Consider the following 27,527-nt stretch of genomic DNA (forward strand, 5'->3'; position numbering starts at 1 on the left):
AGAAGGTCCCGCCCTCCTGACTGCGGCGTTGGAGAAGGGTGGTACTTTACGGAGGCAGTGGCGTTTAGGAGACTCGGCCCACAACTCCCGGGGCGGGGGCGGGGACTTTTTTTTTTCTTCTTGTAGTCTAGCCGGGTCTGGATCCTTCCCGGCCTGTTGCAGGCCGTGTCTCCATCTTCCATAGAGGCTCTGAATTTGACCCCTTCTCTTCATATCCGGATCCGGGCTCCTCCCCCAGGACCGCCCATCCGGCTTTCTCTCGAACTATTTTGGATCTGACCCTTTCTAATTCTGGCCCCTAATAACTCACTGAGACCCTAAAACCATGGGCTGACGCCTAGCCTTTTGCCAGCGATCCCGGCCACCTGCCCCTACGGTAACGGAGACATAATTTCTCTTCTGGAATTGTAGATTAGGCTCCATTCCCTCCCAGCGCCTCAGCCTCCAGTACCCCAATTCGTCCTCGTTTGTAATTACGTAGGTCTGGGGCTTTCAGCCCCAAGGCACCTCAGAACCAAACCCTCCCTCTCTTTCCTCCTTACAGCCTGGCTTCTCCAGTGAACCCTCCCCTTGACCTGTATCTGCACGTCCCCAGCCTGGGAAAAGATGGCCCCACAGCCCCTAAGGGGCCTGGTCCCATCTCTGCTCTGGGGCCTGAGCCTGTTTCTGAGTCTCCCGGGACCTGTCTGGCTCCAGCCCTCTCCTCCTCCCCTTTCTTCTCCCCGAGCTGAGCCCCATCCATGTCATACCTGCCGAGCACTGGTGGACAGCTTCAACAAGGTGGGTGCCTCGAGGGATGGGCCCATTAGCGGAGAGCAGGGAGCTCTCAATGCAAATCTGCATGGACTCTAGGCCCAATATGGGTTGCTTGTTTTAACTGTATGGCCTTTGGGAAAGGTGCTTCACAGTGCCTCAGTTTCCTAATCAATAACATAAAATAGTGGAATGTTAGAATAGTAGGCTGGGTGTGGTGGCACATGCTTTTAGTCCCAGCGCTTGGGATGCAGAGGCAGGTGGATCTCTGAGTTCAAGGCCAGCCAGGTCTACAGAGTGGGTTCCAGGACAGCCAGGGCTACACTGAGAAACCCTGTCTCCAAGAACAAAAAGAATGTGTCAGGCTCTGTACTTAAGCATTCCTAATTTCTTCCATATCCAGGGTCTGGAGAGAACCATCCGGGACAACTTTGGTGGTGGAAACACTGCCTGGGAGGAAGAGAAGTTGTCCAAATACAAAGACAGGTAAGAAGGTGGTAGGGAGGTGTATGCCCCAACTCTTAGTCTCTGCTGATTGGTTAGAATAGATTCTCTTGGGAAGCATTCGTTGTGCATATACTGGACATTAGCAGAACAGCAGTAAACAAGGAAAGCAAGCCCCGTCTTTGTGAGACTTGCATTTTAGTGGAGTAGACAAGCAGTACATGTTACCTGCCAGGTGAAGAACAGAGTTTGGGTAGGAGAGTGGGCGGGAGCCGTTCAGGATGGTCCATTTGAACAGACACCTCACTGAAGTAGCAGGGCCAACCTGATGTTTCCATCAAAAGTGGCTGGAGCAGCGTAAGCAAAAGGCTACAGAAAGGAGTTTAGACTTTGTTCTGAATGTGAGGCCAGAAGAGGGCTTGGGATTTCCCGAAACTGGGGTTACAAGCAGTTATGAGCCACCATGTTGGTGGTGGGAATTGAACTCAGGTCCTCTGCAAGAGCAGCCAATGTTCCTAACTTCTGAACCATCTTTCCAGCCTCCGGTCTTAAATGAAGAGGTCATTCACACTTAAACAAAGTACAGGAAGCCAGGGCAGCATGGAGGGAGTAGGGAGAGCAGCTGGGGCTGGCTGGTGGGTAACCATCTGCAGTCTACAGATAAAGGCAGCATGAGCTAGCAAGACATCAGTGGTGGATACAGCAAGAACTAGTGCTCACTACTTGAAATCTGAGCATATTTTGGAGGTCATCAGTTGACATGATGGATTCCTTATGGGGCATGAGAGAAAGTAATATAGACACCTGGCAATGTACAGGTATTTTCTGAGGAAGTAAGACTGCAGAGAGGGTGTGGGCAGGGGTGGGGTCAGGCCAGGCCTCTGAACACCCAGGAAGCCTCCATCTCATCCCAGAGTTCAGGAGAGAGGCAGGACTCGAAGCAGGAATATGTGAGGCCCTCCAGCTTTTCAAAGTGCCATTGCAAGGAGGGGCTGGCAAAGTGTCAGAGTTTGGCCTGCTTGTTGGATTTACTGTATTTACTCTTCTTGAGAGCCTCCCTGCCCGTTCTTGGTTCTGTGGTAAAGGGTTAAACCATGGTTCCCACTAGGACAGAAAGGGTTTGTTTTCCTGGAACTCTGGCTATTTCCTCTGTTTGGAAAGCGCTGATACTAAGGGCACTTCTGGCTTTATAATGGCTTCTGGGTTCCTTTTCTTTAAACATTTCTGTTTTATTCTATTATATATTTTTTCATGTTTTAAATAATTTATTTTTATTTTATGTGCACTGTGTGAAGTGTTACATTTCCTGGAACTGGAGTTACAGACAGTTGTGAGCCACCACGTGGGTGCTGGGAATTGAACCTGGATCCTCTCTCTGGAAGAGCAGCCATTGCTCTTAACCACTGAGCCATCCCTCCAGCCCTTTTCTTTTTCTTTCTTTTTTTCCACTTTTGATACAAGAGCTCACGATATAGTCACAGCTGGCCTTGAACTCACAGAGATCTGTCCTCTGCCCAGCAGTGCTGGGATTAAAGGTGTATGCCACCACACCTGGGTTCTTTTTAAATTTTTATCATTGATTTATTTATTTATTGATTGATTGATTAATGGTTCTTTTAAAATTTTTATCATTGATTGTGTGTGTGTGTGTGTGTGTGTGTGTGTGTGTGTGTACATGTGTGTGTACGTGTACATGTGCACAGCTTCAGGAGTCAGTGCTTTCTTTCCACCACTTGGCTCCTAGGGATTAGACTCAGGTCCTCGGTCTTGGTGGCAGTTGATAGCAGGTGTCGTTATCTCTTACAGCCCCCACCCAATCTCTTCTTTCTTTCCTCTTCCTGTTTTACTAATTACCTTCTCTAGTATGCTGTGTGTCAGACCCTTTCAGTACATGACAGAATACATCATGTTTATTTATTTTTAATTCCTTTTTATTGAGAAGGTAGTATAATTAATTTTTATGTTATGTATTTGTGTATACATGGTTGTGTGTGTTCACATATGTATGTGCACAGTATGTTGACTCCAAGCGTCCATTTTATTTACTTTAATTATTTTATTTTATGTATATGAATGTTTTACCTGCATGCCTATAGACCACATGCATACAGTGCCTGTAGAAGCCAGAAGGTGTAGATCTCCTGAAACTGGAGTTACAGGTAGTTGTGAGCCACCATGTGGATGCTGGGAATTGAACCTGGGTCCTTTGGAAGAACATCCAGTGCCCTTAACTGCTGAACTCTCTCCATCATCACTTATTTATTATTATTATTATTATTATTATTATTATTATTATTATAGATTTATTTATTTATTATGTATACAGTGTTCTGTCTGCATGTATCCCTACAGGCCTGAAGAGGAAACCAGATCTCATTACAGATGGTTGTGAGCCACCATGTGGTTGCTGGGAATTGAACTCAGGACCTCTGGAAGAGCAGCCAGTGCTCTTAACCTCTGAGCCATCTCTTCAGCCCCATATTATTATTATTATTAATCATTACTATTTTTTTTGAGACAGGTTTCTCTTTGTAGCCATGACTGTCCTGGAACTTGATCTATAGACCAGGCTGGTCTTGAACTCAGAGATCTAGAAATCCCTCTGCCTGAGTACTGGGACTAAAGGCATGTGCCGCCATGTCTGGATGTCCCACATCATTTTTCGAAACAGGTTCTCTCACTGAACCTGGAGCTCACTAACTTGATTATTCTGCTGGATTGGAAACAGGGATCTGCCCCCTCTCTATCCAGTGCTGAGTTTACAGACACCATGCTACACTTGGCTTTTACCTGGGTGCTGGGAGTCTAAACTTAGGTTCTCATGCTTGGTGGGAGACACTTTACCAAGTAAGTCATCTCCCCAGGCCCTCGTATTTTACATAATAAAAATTCTGGGGGGCTGGAGAGATGGCTCAGTGGTTAAGAGCACTGACTGCACTTCCAGAGGTCCTGAGTTCAATTCCCAGCAACCACATGGTGGCTTACAACCACTTGTAATGAGATCTGGTGCCCTCTTCTGGCGTGCAGTCATACATGCTGTATACATAATAAATAAATCTTTAAAAAAAAAAAATTCTGTTTTTGTAATATGGTCTCATGTAGACCAGGCAGCTCTCCAGCTTACAGTATAGTTGAGGATGACCTTGAACTCCTGATCTTCCTGCCTCTTCCTCTCAAGTGGTGGGAATTTCAGGGGTGAGCCACCACACCTGGTTTTCATATTATAATTATTATTATTTTTTGGGTTTTTTTTGGGGGGGGGGCTGAGGATCGAACCCAGGGCCTTGCAGTTGCTAGGCAAGCACTCTACCACTGAGCTAAATCCCCAGTCCTATTTTGGTTTTTTGAGACGGGGTTTCTCTGTAGCTTTGGAGCCTGTCCTGGACTAGCTATGTAGACCAGGCTGGCCTTGAACTCACAAAAATCCACCTGCCTCTGCCTCCCGAGTGCTGGGATTGCAGGCGTGTGCCACCACCGCCCGGCTCATATTAATTTTTTAAATTGTAAAATACACATAAAAGAACTTACCAGGCTGGGAATGTAGCCAAGCTGTCAGAGTGCTTGTCTCCCATGCACAGTACCCTGGGTTCCTTCCCTAGCACCTGACAGAACCAGGCATGGTGGTGCATGCCTGTAATTCTAGCAGTGGGGAGATGGAAGCAGAAGGTTAAGGTTGGACCTAGCTACATAGCAAGTTCAGGGCCGGTCTAGGCTACATGGCAAAACAAACAAACAAAACCCCTATAGGGACACTTAGTACATTCTCACTGCTCTATAACTATCACTGTCTACTTCCAGAACTTTCTCATTTTTGATTTTTTGTTGTGACACAGTTTCCTTATATATATAGTTCAGGCTGGGCTATAACTCAGTGACTCCTGCCTTAGCCTCCAGAGTGCTGGTGTATGCCACCACATTTGGCTTTAAAACATATTCGTCACCCAAAAAGAAATCTTGTACCCATTAAGTAGCTCTTCTTGGGTTGGGGATGTAGCTCAGTGGTAGAGCGCTTGCCTAGCAAGTGCAAGCAAGGCCCTGGGTTCGGTGCTCAGCTAAAAAAAAAAAAAAAAAAAAAAAAGGAGCTCTTCTTCATTGCTTCTCCCCTCATGCTCCTGGGAGCTGCTAATATGCTCTCATCATGCAGAAACCCGCGTGGATTTTCTGATTCCTTTGAAGTCTTACATCATATGGCCTTTTGTGTCAGGGTCCTTTCACTTAGTGTAACGTTTCCTTCCGTAGCTCATCCTTATTGCGTGATATGGGCAGCACACTACTTCATTCCTTTTAGGGCAGATCATATCCCATTGAATGGACACTCTGCATTTTCTTTCATTGGTTGTTGGGCAGTTGGGTTGTTGTCTACCTTTTGCCCACTGTGAACATTGTGACTGTGAGCATATGTGCACAAGTGTGTGTTTGAACAGCTGTTTTCCATTCTTTTGGGTATGTGCCCAGGAGAGAATTGCTGAGTCATGGTGGCTCCATTTAACTGATTGCACCATCTTGCATCCCCACTTACAGTGCAGAAGGGTTTCTGGTTTCTCTACACCCTTGCCAGTGCTTGGTAGATCGGATATTTGCAGGAGGGGTAGGGGGTCTCCCCCTTGTTAGTATTCTAACCCGACCCCTGGAAACCTGCCCCTTGGAGTCCCGAGAAGTCTCCTTTAAAAATATCATAATGTGATTTGAGTCTTGTCTCCCCAGCCTGGCTATCCCAGGTCAGATTCGGGAACTGAGGACTCGGGGTTTACCAGCAGAGGTGTTATTGTTTCTAGTTGACGATGAAAACAAAAGGAGCGTGCCCAACATGGTGGTGGGATGTAGAGGCAGGAGAGTTCTAGGCCATCCTGGGTGAGATAATGACAGCCTGATTAAAACTGTGGGGGCCAGAGGTGAGAAACGAAAACAAAATCTCACATCTAGCTTCTGACCTGGGTCTGTCTGAATGCCCCATGGGCTCTTCCTTGCTATTGTCAGAGTGTGAGGGAAGTGGGGAGCCCTGAGGGGCAGGTGGGTGGAGTGGAGTATGTTTCTAACACCCGAGTCCTGTCTGGTCAGTGAAACCCGCCTGGTGGAGGTCCTGGAGAGCGTGTGCAGCAAGTCAGATTTCCAGTGTCATCGTCTGCTGGAGCTGAGTGAGGAGCTGGTGGAAGCCTGGTGGTTTCACAAGTGAGAGGCGTGGGGGCTTCCCTGTGGGTGGGTTACAGACAGGCCCTGGTGATACGTTTTTTACTGCCAAGAGATGTTGCATGCCAGCCTAGTTTGGAGCCTTCCAAACCTAGATCTAAGGACTTGGTGTGGGTACCAGACCCCCATTCTGGGCCTATTTGCCCCTGTGCCAAGTAGGAAAGGGGCTGTGGTCATGTGGTGTCTGGGACACATGCCCACGTTGGGCTGAATTACAGATTCAGTAAGAGGTAGGCGGCTACTCGGAAGCTGTCTCAGCTCCCTCTCTCCCCTTCACCTCCTCCGCCCCTGCCTTAGGCAGCAAGAAGCTCCAGACCTCTTCCAGTGGCTCTGCTCTGATTCCCTAAAGCTCTGCTGCCCCTCTGGCACCTTTGGGCCCTCCTGCTTGCGTGAGTCTTTCGTGGTCCTCTTTGGGGGTGGGTGGAGACTGCTGAGGCCAAGGAGGCAGGCCGGGCTGTGGGAGAGCAGGGTTACTCAGGTAACATCTCAGTACTGTGTTCCGGCCTGTCTCTCAGGCATGAAATGACCAAATTGGGTCAGGCTGGGAAATGAAGCACAGGGCTAGTCTGGTGCAATGTGGCTGGTATCAGGTATTAAATAAATGTTACACAGACACAGACACACACACACACACACACACACACACACACACACACACATACACAGACACACACACCCGCCTCCTTCCTTCTCGTGTCTGGCAAGAGCTGAATTAGTATAGTCCTGTCTTATTATTTATTATTGGTTTTGTTTTTGTTTGAGGTGACACGGTTTTATCTGTGTGCCCAGGCTTTGAACTTGTAATAATCCTGACTGAGCCTTCTAGCTGCTGGAATTGCAGGCACACGCCACTATGCCAGGCTCCTTGCCCTTTTTAGAACTACTTCTGTAAATAGGCAAAGGGCTAGGTGCTGGAATGAACAATTCAGCTATTAGGAAAGATTTATCAGATGTGGTGGTGCATGCCTGGAATGCTGGTATTTAAGAGGCTGTTCCAAGTCTATTCAGATAAATTATCTGGACTTCCTGAGGAGTCCATCTCCAACACAAACAAATAGACACTGTGTGTGTGTGTGTGTGTGTGTGTGTGTGTGAGAGAGAGAGAGAGAGAGAGAGAGAGAGAGAGAGAGAGAGAGAGAGAAGAATATTTTAGTTTGAGGCCACCCTGGTCTACACAGTGAGTTCCAGACCAGCTAGAGCTACAGGAGTGAGAACTTCTCTCAAAAAAAAGAATAGGTAAATAAAAATAAAAATAAATGAAAGGTTTACTGAATTGTTTTGCAATAGTCTATTTCATATATCTTATGACAGAATATGTGAATATTAAAGTTAATTTTCCTTTCCAAAAAGTATTTAGGACCATGCAGAAAATAATGTTCTTTTGGATGACAGTGTTGCATCTAAGAGCTCACCCAATTGATGTCTGCCCACAGCATGTCCTGGGGGCACAGAGAGGCCCTGCGGTGGCTACGGGCAGTGTGAAGGGGAAGGGACTCGAGGGGGCAGCGGGCACTGTGACTGCCAGGTCGGCTATGAGGGCGAGGCCTGTGGCCAGTGTGGCCTTGGCTACTTTGAGGCGGAGCGCAACAGCAGCCATCTGGTATGTTCGGGTAGGTAGCCAAGAGGTGTGGCATGGGGCAGGGGTAGCCAGGATACCTGTCTGCCCATCCTCATACTGTCTGCTTTCTACCCAGCGTGTTTCGGTCCCTGTGGCCGCTGCACGGGACCTGAGGAATCCCACTGCCTGCAGTGCAAGAAAGGCTGGGCCCTGCATCATCTCAAGTGTGTAGGTAAGTGGGGAACACCGGTGGGGCCCGGACGCTACTCCCTGGCCTACACCGGTACCATCCCATTCTCATGGAACCCTCAGCCTGGCTGGAAAGGCAGCAAGCCAGGCGTTTGCAGTACAGAATGACCTGCATGCCGTGGAAGATGCGTGTCCAGACCCAGCTTAGCGCAGGGGAGAGACGCATCAGGAAGGCCTTCTTGGAAGAGCTGCCACTCTGGGCAAGTCTTTCTTTTCTCCCTCCGGTTTTTTGAGACAACATTTCTCTGTGTAGCCCTGGCTGTCCTGAAACTTGCTCTGTAGACCAGGCTGGCCTCGAACTCCGAGATCCACCTGCCTCTGCCTCCCGAGTGCTGGGATTAAAGGCGTGCACCACCTTGCCTAGCTCACCAAATCTTACAAAAACACACCAATAACAACAGCAGAAATCTAGAGTGGGCTCAGCAGTGAGATGACTCAGCAGTTAAGGGTGCTTGTTGCCAAACTGAAGACCACAGTTCAGTCCCCGGAACCCACATGGTGAAAGGAGAAAGCCTACTCCAGCAAGACGTCTTCTGATTTCCACACCCCCCCCCACACACACACGTGAATGCACCCACACACACACACACACACACGCATGCATATATGCAGGAAAGTGAGAAATAACTTTTTTCTTTCTTAAAGAACGATGAGAATTTAAAGCCAGCTATGGTAATGCACGTCTTGACTTTGCACTGGTGTGGTAGAGGCAGGAGGATTAGGAGTTCAGAGTCATCCTTGAAGGCACAGTAGTTTAAGGCCAGCTTGTGCTACATGAGACCCTGTCTCATAAATTAAAAAAAAAATTTTCTCACATAACAGTCCTGATGTGAGTGGTCCAGGTTAGCAGTGAAACTCTGTCTTGTCCGTCACTCAAGGACCCAGGTCCCCTCCATCTGTGCCCTTGGATATAAACTGCAGGGATGATGCTGAGTCATGGCCGCCGCCTGCTTCCCATCTCAGCTCTCAGGAAGTGAGAAGGGGCTGATTGGTTTAAGGCTAAGGTAGAAGGGAATATCTCACTCCAGCCCCATCCGAGGGCAGTGCTTAGCTGCAGGGCAGACAGACTCGAGTCTCTGGCTGGGCGTTGCTCGTCCAGCTGCATGATCACTTCAGAGCTGGTTGTCAGCTTGCAGTTGCTACCACGCGAGTGAGCAGGGGCAAGTCCACCCCTGACAGTCCTGCCCTAATCTCTCTGCTAGTCCTCCAAAGTGACACTTGCAACCTTTGCCCTCTCCACAGACATCGATGAGTGTGGTACCGAGCAAGCCACCTGTGGAGCCGACCAGTTCTGCGTGAACACAGAAGGTTCCTATGAGTGCCGAGGTGAGTGTCTGCTGCTGAAGGCAGAGGCTGGGATGGAGGAGAGGGACAGGGGATGTTGTTCCTCCAAACTGCTGCCATCCCTGGCCCCAGAGCCCTCAGCTCCCTGAGGTCACCTTCGCCTCCCCTCCCCTCCCCTCTGCCCTTTCCTCTTCAGATTGTGCAAAAGCCTGCCTGGGCTGCATGGGAGCAGGGCCAGGCCGCTGCAAAAAATGCAGCCGTGGCTACCAGGAGGTGGGCTCCAAGTGCCTAGGTGAGTCTCATGCCAGTGGGGGCTGGAGTGTGGGAGAGGCAAGGGAAGGAGGGGTGCCACATGAATTCGGGTGGGAGTGAAATGCAGTCTGGGGTGCCGAGTGGGGAGTCATGGCAGTCAACACTGACTCCTTCCTCTCTTCCGTGCCGTGTCCCCCCACCCCCCTGCAGATGTGGATGAGTGTGAGACAGTGGTGTGTCCAGGAGAGAATGAGCAATGTCAGAACATGGAGGGCAGCTACCGCTGTGTCTGTGCTGAGGGCTACAGAAAGGAGGAGGGCGTCTGCATGAAGGAACAGATCCCAGGTAAGCAGGGAGGCTGGGCTGGGCTAGGCCGGGCCGGGCCGGTCCATAGGGAGAGCAGACAAGCACCTCCTCCAGGCTCCACTTCACTGCCCCCCAAAGAGACCACCCAAAGAGGCTTCACTGAGCCTTGGTCCCTGTGTCTGTTCTCAAGGTTGGCTTTTGAGCCTGCATTTCCTCAAATTCCAGGTAGAAAGAGAACCAGATTTGGCACCAGACCAGTCCGCCTCTCTGAGCATGTTTTCTCCTGTCCAATGGGACCAGTCCTCTGCAAAGCCTTGGGCAGCCCAGACCCTCCACCTATCAGCTTCCTTCAAGCTTAGGGTGGCAGGGCCTCAGCCACTCCTGTAGAAGCTTTCTAAACAGTGAATGATGCCGTGTGCTTGGTGAGCTAGGTGGGCTTGGCAGCAGTGATGAGGTGTGGGAGTTGTGGGCACTGACATGTCACGCCTCCTCTGCAGAGCCGGCCGGCTTCTTCGCGGAGATGACGGAGGATGAGATGGTGGTCCTGCAGCAGATGTTCTTTGGTGTCATCATCTGCGCCCTGGCCACACTTGCTGCTAAGGGGGACTTGGTGTTCACTGCCATCTTTATTGGTGCCGTGGCAGCCATGACCGGGTACTGGTTGTCAGAGCGAAGTGACCGTGTGCTGGAGGGCTTCATCAAGGGTAGATAATCCCTGCCACCACTTTCGGGATTTCCTCCCACCCAGGATGCCCCCAGAGGTCATATCCCTCTCCTGCTGGACACCTGGGACAGTGGGGTTTCTTTTTGAGACTGGGGTGAACACCCTTTTACCTGCCTTACTGAGCAGCCCAGGACCCCATCAGCCCTGGGGGTTAAAAAGAAGCCCTGAAGCTGATGCCGTGAGAACCTTGCCTAGGGGCCTGGCAGGCATTACAGTGTGTGACGTTCAAAAGACAGTTTCTCCTTAGGGAGGTTGCGGGCTTTGGTCCCCTCCCAGGACAAGAGGTGTCCCCTCAGGGGTGGGGCTACCATAGCCTCTGCCAGGTGCATGCTGACAGTTCCTGTGTGTATTCACCTCCCACACCCCAGCCACCGACTTATTTATTCATCTCAGGAAATAAAGGAAGGTCTTGAAAACTGGGAAATCTTCAGTCTTAACTACCCATCACTACTACCTCAGTGAAGTTTTCCACAACCTTGAGAAATTAAGGGCTGCCATGATAGAGAAGTGGTGGGAAGGGGCTGGAGAGCTGGGCCAGTTGTTAAGAGCACTTGTTGCCTTGCGGAGGATCCAGGCTCACAACCATCCATCCTGCAGTTCCAAGGGATCGGACTCACTCATTCTTCTGACCTCCTTGGGTACCAGGCACACACATGGTATATATATATATATATATATATATATATATATATATATATATATATATATATATATATATATATGCAGGCAAAACATTCATATACATAAAATAAATCTACAGACTTTTTTAAAATTAAAAGAAGAAGTAGAGAGAAGATTACAGAGGAACCGGCTTCGGAATTGATCTTTCTGGGTTGAACACCAGCTGTCATTGCAGGACCCAAATAATGCACTTTCTCATTTCTGAAGTGGGCAGAATGCTTTCCAGTTAGGCCTAATGTGGGGATTATAGGAGTTGGGACTCCACCACAGCAGACAGGTTTTAGTGAGATAGTGGTGGCTGTTCCTACCAAAGCCAGAGGCAGCCTTCCTCAGGAAGGCTCTTGATTCTTGTGGGGAAGGGCTTCCTGTCTCTCCTGTAAGGGTATAGGATCCTGGCCTGACCATCGGGAGGCATGAGCCTAATCGGAAGGGTTTATTTCTTTGGCACAAAGAGGACAGTCAGTCTGGACAAGTGAGGTGCATCTCTCCATTTTGGGGAATCAGGAGTACCTGGTCCCTACTCCCCATGATCAAACCATGCACATCCACCCTGTATCCCGTGTAACTCACGGCCTCTGTGCAAAATATCTGCTGAAAAAAGAATAGAAATATTCAAAACAAAACAACAAAAAAAAAGGAGTCTGGTGAATTCAAGCCTGTCTGTCCCCGGGAGCTGCAGTCAAGTGCAGGCCCCAGAAGGCCAATTTTTCAAATGCTCAACTGTTTTGGCTCGGCAACTTCATGTGGACATTGAGGAGGTCCAGATCCTCCCTGGCGGCCGCTCAGAGCTCTATAGTGTCACTGGATGCGCTGCGAGATTCGCTGGGCTTGCTGCGCTGCTGGCTCTCGCTCTGAGGCTCCCCGGCCCGGGCGGGAGCAGGAGTAGGCGCTGGCAGCAGCTGCACGGTGCTGGGTAGCTCATCTAGGGGCAGGCTGTCCACGGACGACACCCCGTGACACCACGGGTTCCAGCTGATCTTCAGCGAGCCCTTGGAGAAGCTGTCCAGGGAGCTGCCCGAAGTCCCCGCGGCCGCCGCGCTCACGGGCGGGTCCACCACGTGCTGCGGGAGCGTCGTGCGCAAGCACACCTCACTGAGCGAGCGGCAGCGGCCTCGGAGCAGCGAAGCGCCCGCACCGTCGAGCTCTGCGTCCGGCTGGCTGCCGCGGCGAGGCCGCAGGGCGCCCCCTGGCGGCGACGAGGCCAGGCCACGGAGGCCACAGCGGTGGAACACACTGTCTTTAACCAGATGCTCCCGGAAGAGGGCGGCGTCAATGCTGCGGCTCAAATTGATGGGCGAGGGTGGCCGCAGATCCAACTCGCTCAGCGACGGCGCGGGCCCCACACTGCAGCGGGACATCCCCGGGCCACCTGGGCGACCGCGACCCAGCGATGCAGCCGAACCCCAGGGTCCGGAACCAGGCGTGGCAGGAAGCCCACCTTCCGCAGCATTGCGAATGAGGCTTTTGCTGATGTCCAGGCCGCCTGTGGGCAGGCCACTGGGCCCCGCATAGCAGTTATTTGGTCTTTCGGGCACCTCGCTCTTGCCTGTGGGCGCGGGACACGCCAGGCGTAGTAACTTAGCCCAGCAAGCGTGCTCTGTGGGCGGCCTGGGACGCGTGGCAGCCAGGGCGGCCAGCGCCAGAGCCAGTGCCCAGGTCAGCTCCAGCAGGCGCAACCAGAAGTGCACACCCCACCAGGCCCAGGAAAAGCGACCCTCCCGGCCCGGTCCTGGGTACAGCCAGAGTGAAGCTGCCAACTGCAGACCACTGGCCAACAACCCCAGCGAGCCCGCCACAGCCAATAGCCGTGGGCCTGGACTGGCATCCCAGCCCCGAGGACCTTCCAGCAGGCGGCGACGGCAGAGGCAGAGTGTGCCCAGAGCCACCGATGCACCCCAGGCGCAAGACAAGCCTTGTGTCAGGAGGTTGAGCACAGGCCTGGTGGAGAAGAGGTCTGTGGCCAGCAAACCTGCAGCATGCACTGGTGCCACAGCACCCAGCAGGAGTGGCTTCTGCAGAGGCTGTGGCAGCCCGGCACCCAGGCCCAGCAGGGTGAGTGCTGCCAGTGCAGTCAGCAGCAAAGGGAAGGGCAGGTTGTATAGCACCAGGCCGGCACGTACTCCCAGCCGTGCCTGAGAGCCATAAGGATCAGTGAGCATGTAGGCAGACCGCAGCCCTGAAGCTACCAACACCAGCACTGCTGCCACTAGTGCCAATCGGGGTCCCGCCAGGGCAGCTGCCAGTGTGACCAATGCCAATAATGCTGGAAGCAGGAAAAGCACCCCCACCCCATAGACATGAAGCTCCCAAGAAAAACTCAGCACCCGCCGCAGCGGTCCCCAACGTAGGGGAGGTGCGGTGGCATTGGCTGGGGGGCTAGAAGCTGGGTCTGGAGCCATGGAGCTGGCTGAGGGCTCCGGAGCGAGTGGCTGGCCCAGAGCTCTCTGTGTGGTGACTCTAATAAGGCCACGACGAGATGTCGAGGGGGCCTGGACAGGGGGTGCTGGAGGGTGGCTTTGTGGGCGACCCGGCCATTCCTCGGCTTCATCTGCAATAATAACAATATTAAAAGGGTTCCTTGGGAAGCGCTGTTGAGGGCGGGGTGCGGAGGCCCATGCTTGTAATAGGAGGCAGGGGCAGGAGGATCAAGACTCTAAAGCCATCTTCAGCTACATAGTGAGTTCAAGGACAGTCTAGGCTACTTGAGACCCCCATCTCAAACAAACAAACAAGAAGCAACAACAAAAGGACCCCAAACAGACACAAAGTGCTTTTGATTTTTCCATATTCAAAACTGTAGTTAGTAAATTAATTATCCAAGGACATCTGTCAGATGAAGACAACAGCACCTGCCACTGTCATTCATGATGAGGGCACAAAGTCTAGTTTGGTTGCCACCGGCTAGCAAAGACAAGACAGATGTAAACTTCCTTTCTTTCTGTTTTTTTTGGTGGTGCTGGGAACTGAACCCAAGACCTTCATATGCCAGGCAATAAGTCTACCACTAAGCTGCATCTCCAAGCCCTTATCATTTTTTGATTTTGAAACAGTCTCACTGAGCCTTGAACTCAATATGTAGTTCAGGCAGGTCTCAAACGTGAGATCCTCTTGTCTCAGCATCCAGAGTGCTGGGGTTCCAGGTGGGATGGAGAATGACCGAACACGATACGTCCGTGTTGCTCAGAAGGGCCAGTGTCTTCTCCTGGAGTCCCCAGTGAGCACTCGTTTATTTTCCTCAGCCATTCAGAGGAGGTCCTAGCTGAGTCCTTTAGGCAGGTAAGTGCTTTTCTCCATTTAGCCCCTCTGCCCCATCACTAAGCACAGGTTCTAGGTTACCCTCCCTCACCCCTGGCCATGGCCTCACCTGGCTGCAGGGCCCTCACAGGGCTTTCTGTTCCATTTGCAGCTGGAGCAGAGTTTGGGAGATCAGGGATGAAGGACTTGGGGGTTCCTGGAGCCTCCATTGCTCCTCGCACGCGCTGTGGGGAGATGGGGTCTGCTCCATTCATCGAGGCTATTGCTGAAATGGCAAGAAGAGTCACCACCTTGTCTGACTCCCCAGTGTTCCCCCAAACCCAGTCCCTCAGGAGGAAGGCACCATCACCCTAATTGGTCAGAAGGAGGGAAACGACACCCAGAGTTACACCTAGCTGCCTTGGACCACTGGTCCTCACAACCCCACTCAGCCCCCTCATGGTGGTACCTACCTGGTCTTAGCTGCCCATCAGAAGTGTCTGAGGCTGAAGGTGGTATGGGCTGGGGTGCTGGGGAGTCTTGTCCACCAAGGAGGTCAGTCTGCTCAGGCTGGGGTCCCAAAGAGCTGACTTCCCAGGTATCCCCAGCTCCAGCTTTTTGGGGGGGCTCAGCTGGCAGACCCTCAGGAAGAGAAAGGCTTCTGGCCAATGCAGGGTCTAGCTGGCCTCCAGGCTCCTGAGTGGATGCCACCTCAGCTGGGGCTGCTGAGCCAACCTCAGGGGCTACTGGACCCTGCTGGGTGAGTAGGGGGCCCTGGACAGCCTCCTGGAAGCCTTTTTCCTGCCCACCCTGCTTTCCCAGCACAAGCCTCCCCACAGCACCTGTTTCAGGTACCAGCATGTGGGGAGAGCCCTGGAAGTCCCAGGGGGAAGCCTGTGTGATGGGGGCCTTGGCTTCGGCCACTAGACCCTCATTCCTAGCTGGCTGCTGTCCTGCTGGGCCTCCAGGCTTCTGTGGGGCAGGGGCAAGTGTGGCTCTCCTGAGCTGAGGGCCGGGAGTTGTAGAAATGAAAGCAAGATGGGGTGTTGCCACTGGGTGCGGGGCTGGTGCTTTCGGCTCTGGGAGCTCCTGTGAGTCATGAGGTCCTGTCCAGCCTTGGGAGGTAAGCCCTCGGGCCAGCTGGAGGTCATCAGTTACTAGGAGTCTTTCACCCTGCACCCCAGGCACTGCTTTGGGTCCACGCAGGGCTGGTCCTGGGGGAGAGTCTGCAGGCCTCTTGGGGCCATCAGCAGGGGCCTGGGGGATGCCACTGTGCCAGGAACTCTCATTTCTCAGCTTCTCCCAGAAGAGGTCAAAGGTCTGCGGCTCTGAGGGGATCAAGTGGGGTTCTGAGTCCTCAAGTGGTCTGGGAAGGCCTCTGCCCAAGGCAGGGCCAGCCCCCAGGCAGGGCAACAGCAGAAAGAGATGGCATACAGAGCCTCGTGAGCTAGGGGCCATGGTTTAATTCGATGCCTGAGTGTAGAGCCCTTGACGTCTAGACCTCACTGGATAAGCCTACAAAAGGGGAGAGAAAAGATAAATCAAAGAGAGACGGAGTGTGAGGGTTGAGGGGGGGGTCCCATGAATGAATTCTTCAAGGGGCTGATGGGAAATAAGAGGAGCATTGGCAACAGCGTCACCCCTGCTTTCAAGGTTTTTAAAAACTGGGTCTCTGCTCACATCATTTGTTTCGCTTTCAAAACTTTCTGACTCCCCATTGCTCTTGGAAGAGAAGACAAGTTCTATTCCTGGCCTTCCAAGGCTGTGACCATGCCAAGTGGCTCGGCCACTGTCCAGCACTCAGTGGGCCATCCTGACACTCAGGTCCCTGGTTCTGCTCCCTCAGCATGGAATGCCTTCTCCTTCACGAGATGAAATTGAAGTTTGTCTTTAAGATTTCATTTTTTTAGACAGGGCCTACATAGCCCTGGCTGACCTGGAACTCACTATGTAGACCAGGCTGGTCTTAAACTCACAGAGCTCTGCTTGCCTCTGCCTTCGGAGTGCTGGGATTAAAGGTGTGTGCCACCAGGCCCAGCTTTCTGAATATTTCTTAAATTATATATATATATATATATACACACACACACATACATACACATACACATATATATGTGTGTATATAATTACATATATAATATATAATAATTAAATATATAATTTGATGAGGGTGGTTGAATATATTAAGTGCAGTGTCTGTGAAAGCCAGAGGAGATTGGTGGGTTGCCTGGAGTTGAGTTAGACACATCTGTGAGCCACCACCTCAGTGCTGGTTACTCTACAAGACCAGTACTATTTGCTCTGACTGGCTAAGCCATCTCTCCAGTCCCTGAAGTCAGGTTTTATTTTTTCCATTTATGCATTTAATTAAGGGGGTATCTGCCACAGCCAGTGTGTGGAGAGAAGGACTTGTGGGAGTGAGTTCTCCCCTTCCATATAGGTCCCAGGGATCAAACTCAAGTGGCTTGGCAGCAAGCCTCTTTACCTGCTGAGCCTTCTTGCCTGCCCTGATATTAGATTTGTCAAGGCCCACCTCTGATAAAAGAGAAAGAGGAAGCTGGGCTGTGGTGACACACACCTTTAATCTCAGTATTCAGAAGGCAGAGCCAGACGGATCTTTGTGAGCTCGAGGCCAACCTGGGCTACAGAGCGAGTTCCAGGTCAGCAGCACTGTTGCACAAAGAAACCCTTTCTTGAAAAAAGCCAAAACCAAAACCAAAACCAAAAAACAAAAAGAGGAATGTGCCCCTGCATTTGAGGAGGGACCTGAGTTGGAATCCTGGCATGGTGTCTCCTGGGTGGGTTACTTTGCTTCTCCAGCATTGTGGCTTTCTTATCTGTAAATGAAGCTAAGGAGAGTGTCTACCTCAAGGGACTTCATAGGAAGCATAAATAATGAGACACACGAGGGTCAGACCCACAGTAGGAGCTCCAGAGTAGGGCCCTATCTCCTTCACCTTTGTCTAGAAAGCGTCCTTCTCCCATGCTCCCTTCACTAGTTCAACAAATAAACTGAACAGACCCTGGGGATAAAACAGTGAACAAGATTGAAAAGACGGGGACTGGAGAGATGGCTCAGCGGTTAAGAGCACTAGTTGTTCTTCCAGAGGACCTGTGTTCAAGTCCCAGCAACCACATGGTGGCTCACAACCATCCATAATGAGATCTGGTGCCCTCTTCTGGCCTGCAAGCATGGATGTAGGCAGAACACTGTATACATAATAAATAAATAAACCTTAAATAAAAATAAAAAATGTCTATTTAAAGAAAAGATTGAAAAGACTGCCTTCTCCCCAATGTGGAGAGACCATTCTAGATAAGATGAACAAGAAATGATTTTAAAGTTAGGGGCCAGTGAGACGGCTCAATGGATAAAGGTGCTTGCTGCCAAGCCTGACGATCTGAGTTTGATCCTTGATCAGGACCCACACGGTAGAAAGAGAAAACAATTCCCTTGGGTGTTTTTCTGGCCTCTACATATGCATGGGTACACACACACACACACACACACACACACACACACACACACGATATATATATATAATTTTTTTTAAGTGTTAAAGTTTAGCTCTTGAGGCAGAGACAGGAGGATCTCTGTGAGTTCAAAGTCAGCCTGGTCTTCATAGCAAGTTGCAGGCCTGCTACACAGTGAGACTCTAAAATAAATGAAGTTCAGCTTTGAAGAAAATAGTCTGATAAAAATAAGAAGGATGAGAGTCACCAGAGGGGGTACCAGCAGAGCCCCTCTGAAGGGACCAACTAAATGCCAAACGGTAAGATGATAGAGCCAAGCATCTGAAGATCTGAAGGAAAAGCATTTGGCAGAGGGAACAGCCTATGCAAAGGCCGTAGGGCAGGAATGAGCTTTGTGAGCTCAAGACACATTGCCCTACTGGGTGGTTGGTGGTCAGCAGGAGGGGACTGGACTGCCTGGGCCTTTGTAGATCATCACAAGGACTGGGAAGCTTGGACGTGATGAGGACTGAGTAGAAGTGTTTTTAAAGAGAAAGAGGTCAGCACTCATGCCCAGGGAAGACAGGAAGCTAGCTTGCATCAGCATAGACACTGCTCACTAGAGAAGCCTTCAGTTCTTGGCTCTCCCTACCCCAAGGGCAACACCCCCTGTAGACCTTCTCCTGTTCGCCACTGGCCTGGGGCTCCTGTCTCTTTCATTTCACACTTCCAGCCTCTGTACAGTCCTGGTCCCCGTTCCTAAGTCCATCCTTAAGTAGGCCAGGGAGATAGGAGGGGCCAGCAGTGGCCAGCCAGCTGAGGGCCAGCTGTGTTAGGGCAAGTGCTGTGTTCCTTTCCTCCTGGATACAGCCACCTTTGGTGGCTCAGACACTTGAGGAAGCCAGTTGGTAACTCCAGATACCCTTCCTAAGAGCGCCCCAGGCTCATTGGAGGTCATGGGCAGTTTCAGGAGATTCATGGACCTCCTGGGTCCAGCTCCAGCTTTGATTCAGACTGCCTTTAAACCTTGGTAAGGTCTCTTTCAAACATCGACTAAGCCCCAGGTTCTGCTCATGGCCCAGATGAGGGGCTGGGGACCCATAAAGTCCTCACTCAGTTCTGAGGCTGAGACTGAGGTTTGCTATGGAAGGCCTTGGGGCCCCTGCGGTGGGCATAGGTGGATAATAATGCTCTGTGTCGAACTGTTTGCTCACTTAGGCTCCTGTTCTAAACCTAAGTACCCATACAATACTTCCCATACAAGGAGCAAGTACCCATTAGACAGGAAAGGAAAGAGGGCAACCAAGAGTCAGAGAGGTTGAGCAACTTGCCCAAGGTTGCACACCCGGACGAGTACATGTACTAGAGATACTGAAGCACAGAGGGCTCATCTTGCACAGGAGCTCTGTAAGCTTTGCAGAGGAGGAGATGGCTGAGCTGCTGGGCCTTCAGTGAATAACATGCCATCTGCCTACCACCCCCGATGCAAGAGATGTGGGCACCTGCAGTCCAGACAGGAGAGCGCCCAGCGTTGGGGTCCCATGGCTGGACAGGTCTAAGGGGAGGTGAAATCAATCAGCGGCAGAGACTAGGTGAGAAAGGAGGGGGAGGGGAGGCAAGGTGAGGGCCTCCGCAGGACAGTCCGCAGGAGCTGGTCCATCTCGGGTTACCTCTCTTCCTCCTCCTCCAGCTCCATTCTCCCTGGCTCCACGCCTTCCCGCAGTGTCCGGGGTCGGGGAAGGTACCATGCAGGCCTGGCCAACCACGCCCGCGAAGGGGGCTGTGGGCCTTGCTCCTTGCCTTCCCGGGTCCCGCCATCGCCCCCTCCCTCGGCCAGCCCCTCACCTGCGCGCTGCACCCGCAGCCCCGCGTTCACCTTGCGCGTCCCTGCAGCCTCTCCCGCCGCCGCATCCTCGGAGATGCTCAGGCTCGGCCAGCAGAGCCCAGCGCTGCCGATCTCATCGCCGAGCCCGCCCACAGGAGCGCGGGATACTTAACCCTTTCCTTTGGGAAGGACTCTGCCCACTGTTCCTCACCGCCCCTCTCTCACACACTGCGCAGCCGGTGTCAGAACCCCGTGGGAAACCCTGCAGCGTCCCTCCCTGCCAGAGCCAGCTTTATTCGCATAACCTCCTAGACCAGGAACTCATTTCCTCTGGATTCCTACAGGCATAGGTAGATCCTGCCTACAGCCTGGCGTATCTTCCAGGCCTTTCCCAGGGCATATTAAATAAAAAGGAGTCTACACTTTACTAATTGCTCTTTATCACTTGCCTTTCCCCCTATAATTTCACAGTATATTCTGGCACATTTTCCAAGTAATTGTACCGGGATCCAATTCTTCCTTCCTTCCTTCCTTCCTTCCTTCCTTCCTTCCTTCCTTCCTTCCTTTAATTTTGTGTGTGCTGTGTGTGCTGTGTGTGTGTGTGTGTGTGTGTGTGTGTGTGTGTGTGTATGGGGGGGTGCTCCTGCATACCATATCACATCTGTGGAGTCAGTTTTCTCCTTCAGCCCTATGGGTTCTGGGGATTGAACTCAGGTCTTCAGGATTGGGGACAAGCTTCTTTACTTCCTGAGCCAGCTTGCCTGCCCTAGATCTCTTTCATTCTTGTCTTTGCTGTGGTGATTTACAGCATGTGGTCAGCTGATCATGTAAATTTCTCCTGGCCTCTACGGTTGGATACTACACTCTCTTGGTGACTGCTCTTTTGCTGTGAAGAGACACCACGATGGGGGCAACTCTTACAAGAGAAAGCATTTCATTGGGTGCTTGCTTACAGTTTCAAAGATTTAGTCTGCTATCTTCGTGGCAGGGAGCATGGTAGCATGCAGGCAGACAGTGCAGCAGAAGCTGAGAGCTGCATCCTGACCTGAAGGCAAAGAGAGAGACTCTGGACTTGGCATAGGTTTTTGAAACCTCAAAGCCCACCTCAAATGACACACTTCCTCCAACAAGGCCATGCTTCCTAATCCTTTCAAATAGTGTCACACTCTGGTGATTAAGCACTCAAACATATGAGCCTATAGGGGCCAGTCTTTTTTTATTTTATTATATATATAGTGTTCTGTCTGCATGTGTCCCTGTCCAACGGAAGAGGGCACCAGATCTCATTATAGATGGTTGGGAGCCACCACGTGGTTGCTGGGAATTGAACTCAGGACCTCTGGAAGAGCAGTCGGTGCTCTTAACCTCTGAGCCATCTCTCCAGCCCTAGGAGCCATTCTTATTCAAACTATCACAGATGTCTTGTTTATCTTCAGCCTCTGTCACTAGCAGGAGAAATGGAAAAGACCCAACATTTGCATCCCACATGGAACATATGTGGGAATCTAGCAGAGACATGGTTAGAGCTGAGGTTCTGCACATTTTCAGGTCTCAGAGACACTACCAAGTGCTCCAGGTCCTTCTGTGCATAATTCCTTAATTCCTAATACTCATGACTGTTGGCATTCTGGCCCGTCCCTTGGGGACTTGCCCTGCGTCCTGAAGTAAAGTCCCCTTTAAAAAAGATAACTCCCGGTCCCCCTCTCTCTTTCCATTCCCATGAGGTGTACATCCCCACCCCCTCACTTTCTCTCGCTCTTTCCCCCTTCCCTCTCTCTTCCCCACACCAAATGAAACTATTCACTGAGCACTGCCTGCATGGTGTCTCTGTCTCTCACTCTCTGTGGGGCATGTCAGCTCCAAACTCACCAAAGCGGCCCCCACTCCACATGCCTATCACTACAATGACTATTTTCGTTTTTCCTCCCTTAACGCTGGGAATTGAACTCAAGGCCTCATGAATGCTAGTCAAGCACTGTACCGTTGACCTCTATCCCAGCCCTTCCAATGGCCACTATCACACCGAATTCACTGTGGTCATCAGAAATGGTGGGGAGACATTTCCTGTGGAGTGTTAGTCACTCAAATGTTGGCCATGTATACTGTAAAAACAGTATGGACTGATTGGTTTTTGAGACAGGAGTTTTCTGTGTTGCCATGGCTGTCCTGGAACTCACTCTGTAGATCAGGCTGTCCTTGAACTCACAGAGATCTATCTGCCTCTGTGTCCCTTATATTACTATTTAAATATTTTATATTGCAAAAGATTTTGTTCCACAAATTAGAACTACTGTTCTAGTTAGGAAAATTTTTCTGAGAATTAACAGTGCTGGAATTAAAGGCGTGTGCCACCACCACACTGATATTTATTTAGTCATTCTCCATATTCCTGCTGACTGATGAGTAATAAATCAGGTGGCTTAACAGCCATTTTCCCTTCTGGGCACAGTACTACAACGAACATTCCAATTCATGGAGGCCCTGAGTTGTTGATGAAAGATCCTGGATGATTTGATTTGGGTCAATATCCATCCACCCATCCATCCACCCACCCACCCATCTACCCCACTCATCCACCTATCTACCCACTTATCCACTCACCCACCCATCCACCTGCCCACCCATCTCTCCATCATCCATCCATCCACCCACCCACCCATCTACCCACTCATCCCCCCACCCACCCATCCACCCATCCACCCATCACCAATCCATCCACCCACCCACCCATCTACCCACTTATCCACTCACCCACCCATCCACCTGCCCACCCATCTCTCCATCATCCATCCATCCATCCTGTAGATGCTCAGTAGCAACAGGTGTGACTCCTCATTTAACTTCACTTATCTATTTACCATTATTCCACACACTATGTACTTTTTTTTTTTTTTTTGCAATCAGAAAAATGATGGATATCACGTTTAAAAAGAAAAAGGCCAGCCAGATGACTCAGCAGATAAGGTGCTTGTCTAATGACCTTAGTTTGATCTTGGGGACACACATGATAGAAGAACCAAACCAGTTCCCAGAAGTTGCCGTCTGGCTGCCACATGAATGTTGTGGCATAAGCATGCTGCCAATAAATAAATAAAGAAATAAACACTTTAAAATAGTGGTGGCATACCCCTTTAATCCCAGCACTCTGGAGGCAGAGCCAGGTGGATCTCGGTGAGTTTGAGGCCAGCCTGGTCTACAGAATGAGGTCCAGGACAGGCACCAAAACTACACAGAGAAACCCCATCTTGAAAAACCAAAAAAAAAAAAAAAAGTTCTTTGTTTTTAATTTAAGTACAAGAGCTAGGGAGGCAGAGGTAGGTGGATCTCTATGAGTTCGAGGCCAGCCTGGGCTACGTATCAAGTGTCTGGTCAGCCAGAGGTATACAGACCTTGTCTCAAAACACCAAAACAAATAAACAAGCAAACAAAACCAAAGCAACAATGAAAGGCTTGTGTGTCGTTTGGTGGCAAAGGAGCTGCGGCAAGAAGCCTGGGCTCCGACCACAGCAGCTTCTCCAGTCTCAGTGCCTGGGGAGCCATACTAGGTGACAGAAAAGAAGAATAGAAGAGAAGAGAAAAAGAAAAAACCCATTTCTTCCATGGGGCAGGGGGTGAGCTAAGACCTGCTCCTTGTGGCCTCTCACCTCTGGCCATCACATAAAAGTTCAGCCCTCAGTTGTACCTGACATGTAGCTTTTAAAACATTCAGGTCACCAGGCGGTGGTGGCACAGGCCTTTAATCCCAGCACTCAGGAGGCAGAGGCAGGCGGATCTTTGAGTTTGAGGCCAGCCTGGTCTACAGAGTAAGTTCCAGGACAGCCAGGGCTACACAGAGAAACTCTGTCTTGTAAAACCAAAAATAAGTAGATAAATAATAAAAATGAGTCAGAACTGAAGTGTTCCTAAAGGCCTGTGCTAAAGGCTTGTTCAGCAGCCTGGGTAACTTTGGGGAGACGGTGAAACCTTTTAGAAGTGGGCCCCAGTGGAAGGCAGGTGAGTCACTGAGGTGGGGCCTTGAAGGGGATATTAAGGCCCCAGCTACTTCTTTTTCTTTGCTTCCTGGCCACTCTGAGGTGAACAGGCCTCCTCTGCCACATGCTCCTGCCATGATAGACTGCACCACCACAGGCCCAAAGCAATAGGCTCGGTGATCAGGTGCTCATAAAGTGAAACTCTGAGACACAAGCCCAGTGAAAGCTGCCCCCCCCCCAACCCCCCATACACAGTGTGGTTTCAGTCTTAGGGTGATTGGTCTCCACTAAAAGCTGAGTCACCCCTGGCTTCCAGCTGAAGTTCCTGGCTGCCACATCTCCCTGTCACCCAGTGTGGATCTCCTGGGTTTTCCATTGGGCTGGTGTATGTACCTACACACACACACACACACACACACACACACACACACACACACACACACACACCATGCAGCATCCAGCCTGCTTGCTATCAGATGGAGACAGCTGTTCTAGTCTTGCTGGGTGTTATCTAAATCTAGTTATCTGGATCTAGTTATCTAGTTATCTGGATCTAATTATCTAGTTATCTGGATTTTGGTTCTCTATATTGCAGTTAATTGGCATTTTGGGAGCCATCTAGATCTACTCTCTTTCCTTACCTCCTCTCCCTAGTTTTCTTTGGGGGAACCCTGTGGGCAGTCTATGTGGGTGTCAGGGTAGCTGAGGACTCCTGGTTCTTCTTCCACTGCTCAGTGAATCTCTGCTGGGTACTGTTGTGTGGATGTGAGTGTTTTTCAAGACAGGGTTTCTCCTTGTAGCTTTGGAGCCTGTCCTGGAACTCACTTACTTGGTAGCCCAGGCTGGCCTCGAACTCACAGATCCACCTGCTTCTGCCTCCCGAGTGCTGGGATTACAGGCGTGCGCCAACACTGCCCGGCAACAACTTTTCTTGTTTTTATTTATTATGAGTGTTTTGCCCGTGTGTATGTCTGTACAGTATATGCATGCCTAGTGCCCTCTGAGGCCAGAAGAGGGCAGCAGATACCCTGGAACTGGAATTATAAATGCTTGGGAGCTGCCACATTGGTGCTGGGAATTGAACCCGTGTCCTCTTGCAGGGGCAGCCAATGCTTTAACTGCTGAGCCATCTCTCTAGGCCCAATGTCACCCTTATCTGAGACAGAGTTTCTCGTGGTCTGAGACCTGCTAATGAAATAAGACTGGGTGAGCAGTGAAACGGGGATATTCACCTATCTCTGCCTTTCCAGTGTGAGCATTATAGGCAAGCTGCTACCATGCCTACATTTTTACATGGCTTTACATTTTTATGACTCATACTCAGGTCCTTGTGTTTATGTGGGATGCACTTAACTGACTGAACTATCTCTCCAACTCTGGAGGGCCTTTTAAAATGTTACCACCCCTTGAGTAGATACAGCACTCAGTGCTGGCCTGGCTCCCCTCCTCAGGCTGTGGTTTGCCCTGCCCCCTCCACAGCACTGTCTACTGGCTGCCCTCTTTGGAGTGGGGAGCTTGATCCCATGAGGTTTCTAGGCTTGAGACTCCAGACAAAGACAGGACGTGCTGATCCCTTTGGCCCGAGGCCAAGATGAAAGCTGACCACTAGAGAGAAAGAGGAGACCTGAGGCCCAGAGGCAGGTGTCAGTGGGGAACACTGGCTGCCAGGTGCACATTGGGATGGTCTCAGTCTAGAACTGTCCTCATCCTCCTGGAGATCTTGGGGGTGGGGGACACTGCTGATGCCATGCACGTAGGCTTTGACAAATGTGCCACACAACCTGCCTGGATCATTTTTTTCAGTCTCACAGCAGCTCTTTGTGTCTCTATGCTCCTCATTTGGAAGCTGCTAAGCAGATGCTCAGAGAGGGAAAGGAACTTGTTAAAGGTCACACAGCAACTACCCAGTCACAAGGCTGCCTTCAGAGCCAGGCTCTGATAATATCCTGTCCTCCGGAGGGGAAAGGAACAGAGCAGACCTTCCATGGGAGCCCTGGTCCCTTCAGCTGGGGTATCTGTTGAAAAGGCCGTAGACCAGCACCTAGGGGAGCCTGTGGGGAGCCGTGCACTGGAAGCTTTCAAAGTCGGGGCAGGAGAAGGCGGAGGAGGCAGGGATGTAGCCTCCCAGAGTGCACAATGCCAGGAACCATGGCCTGACATCTTCACTCTGGCTGGCTGTTCTGGCAGAGCAGCACAAACAAAGGGCAGAACAAGTGGGAGCTGGGGCAGGCTGGGGAGCCTGTTGGGTGCCCTGCCAGCTGTCCTCAGCTCCGAGGGCATGCTGCTCATCCACGAACCTGGCTGCCGCCTGAGTCCATGCTCAGATTTCAGCTTCCCCCGCAGTACCAACTCAACAACTCCGATCCTTTAAGACAGTCAGCTGTTGTTGAGCCCGGCATTTTAAAAGCAGTTTCCCAGCCTGGTTCCTCTCACTCCCGATTCCCGTTCCCTAGACCCAGCTGTTTTCAACTGTCTGCTGGTTCTGCCCTTTCCTTCTGGCAGCTATTTCGTAAGAATTAGACTTTGGTTGCTTATGGAAGTTGTTTTAGTTTTAGATGCACTCTTTATTTTGAGAGGGGTGGTTTCAAGACAGGGCTTCTCTTTGTTGCCCTAGCTGGCCTGGAACTCATAGAGATCCACACGTCTCTGCCTCCCGAGTGCTGGGATTAAAGGTGTGCGCCACCACACCTGGTAATATTACTGTTTTTTTTTTGTTTGTTTGTTTGTTTTGTTTTGTTTTTTTGTTTTTGTTTTTTTTTTTTAACTTTTATCTGCATTTATTTTATGCTGAATTTATTCCCGTGTCATAGGTTTTTGTTTCTTCAGTTTCTTCTGGGATATCCTTTTCTTATGTGCAACATCGTCTTCTGGCTTTGGAACAATTTATTCCCTTTCAGTGAGGATCATCTCCACGAGGCAAGGGGAGCGCATGTGCGGGTTAATTGGGTGCGTCTCAGGTGCTGTGTTCACTGGATGTGTTCAATGACTAGAGAAGCTACATCTCACTCCCCCCCCCCCCAGGTCAGCATCAGTCGCTGCATTTTTAAACAGGTGCAACAAAAATTCAGCACTCCTTTTTGGCCTCCAACCCTGTGTCCAGCCCCACTGTTTGGCCTGGATGCACCTACAGACTCCACCATCATACCGCCACACACATTGCTTCTTTCAAGTGACATCTTTCAGATACTTGGTGGTTTTTCAGATTTGCATACTCTTGATGGCCTGGGCAGTATCAGTGAACCTGAAGACTTGAACATCTTGATTTGCATGTTTTTTTTTTTTTTTTTTTTAGGATTTTCTGGGTCAAGACAGTAGGGAACCATCTTCACAGGTCACCTCAGGTGAAGAGGCCTAACTTAACATTAGTGCAGCCATGACAGGCTGCAGACTAACAATGCTGGGACTAGGCCTTGCCATTACAATAACCAGGAAAAGCCACAAACTGTATCTTGTGGGAGACAATCAGAATCGAGACAAGTACTAGATGCTCCAGAACATTAAGGATATAACCTATATACATCACTTATATATAGGTTGACAATTTCCTTGCAGCAACCCCAGTACACCAATCCTTGTTTGACAAGACTTCTGTGCCCCACTCCTGCC

The 27,527-nt window shown here is 50.7% G+C and overlaps 2 protein-coding genes and 1 pseudogene across 2 annotated transcripts; 1 reads left to right on the forward strand and 2 right to left on the reverse strand.

The window, feature by feature from the left end:
* Positions 1-33: 33 nt before the first annotated feature.
* On the forward strand, positions 34-11,181 carry Creld1 (cysteine rich with EGF like domains 1). Its single transcript, XM_036180817.1, has 11 exons — positions 34-376; positions 545-780; positions 1,157-1,239; positions 6,256-6,366; positions 6,682-6,773; positions 7,818-7,994; positions 8,079-8,174; positions 9,434-9,517; positions 9,672-9,767; positions 9,938-10,072; positions 10,531-11,181. The coding sequence occupies exons 2-11, from the start codon at positions 607-609 to the stop codon at positions 10,743-10,745; spliced, it is 1,263 nt and encodes a 420-aa protein (XP_036036710.1). The 5' UTR covers positions 34-376; positions 545-606; the 3' UTR covers positions 10,746-11,181.
* Positions 11,182-11,576: 395 nt separating this feature from the next.
* Prrt3 (proline rich transmembrane protein 3) lies at positions 11,577-20,238 on the reverse strand. Its single transcript, XM_036182002.1, has 4 exons — positions 19,971-20,238; positions 15,146-16,187; positions 14,803-14,958; positions 11,577-13,986 (listed from the first exon to the last, which is right to left on the reverse strand). The coding sequence occupies exons 2-4, from the start codon at positions 16,128-16,130 to the stop codon at positions 12,221-12,223; spliced, it is 2,907 nt and encodes a 968-aa protein (XP_036037895.1). The 5' UTR covers positions 16,131-16,187; positions 19,971-20,238; the 3' UTR covers positions 11,577-12,220.
* Positions 20,239-26,714: 6,476 nt separating this feature from the next.
* LOC118580758 lies at positions 26,715-27,189 on the reverse strand (annotated as a pseudogene).
* Between the last annotated feature and the right edge of the window lie 338 nt (positions 27,190-27,527).

This window comes from Onychomys torridus, chromosome 3 (genome assembly GCF_903995425.1).
Source record: "Onychomys torridus chromosome 3, mOncTor1.1, whole genome shotgun sequence".
In the NCBI taxonomy this organism is placed as follows: Eukaryota; Metazoa; Chordata; class Mammalia; order Rodentia; family Cricetidae; genus Onychomys; species Onychomys torridus.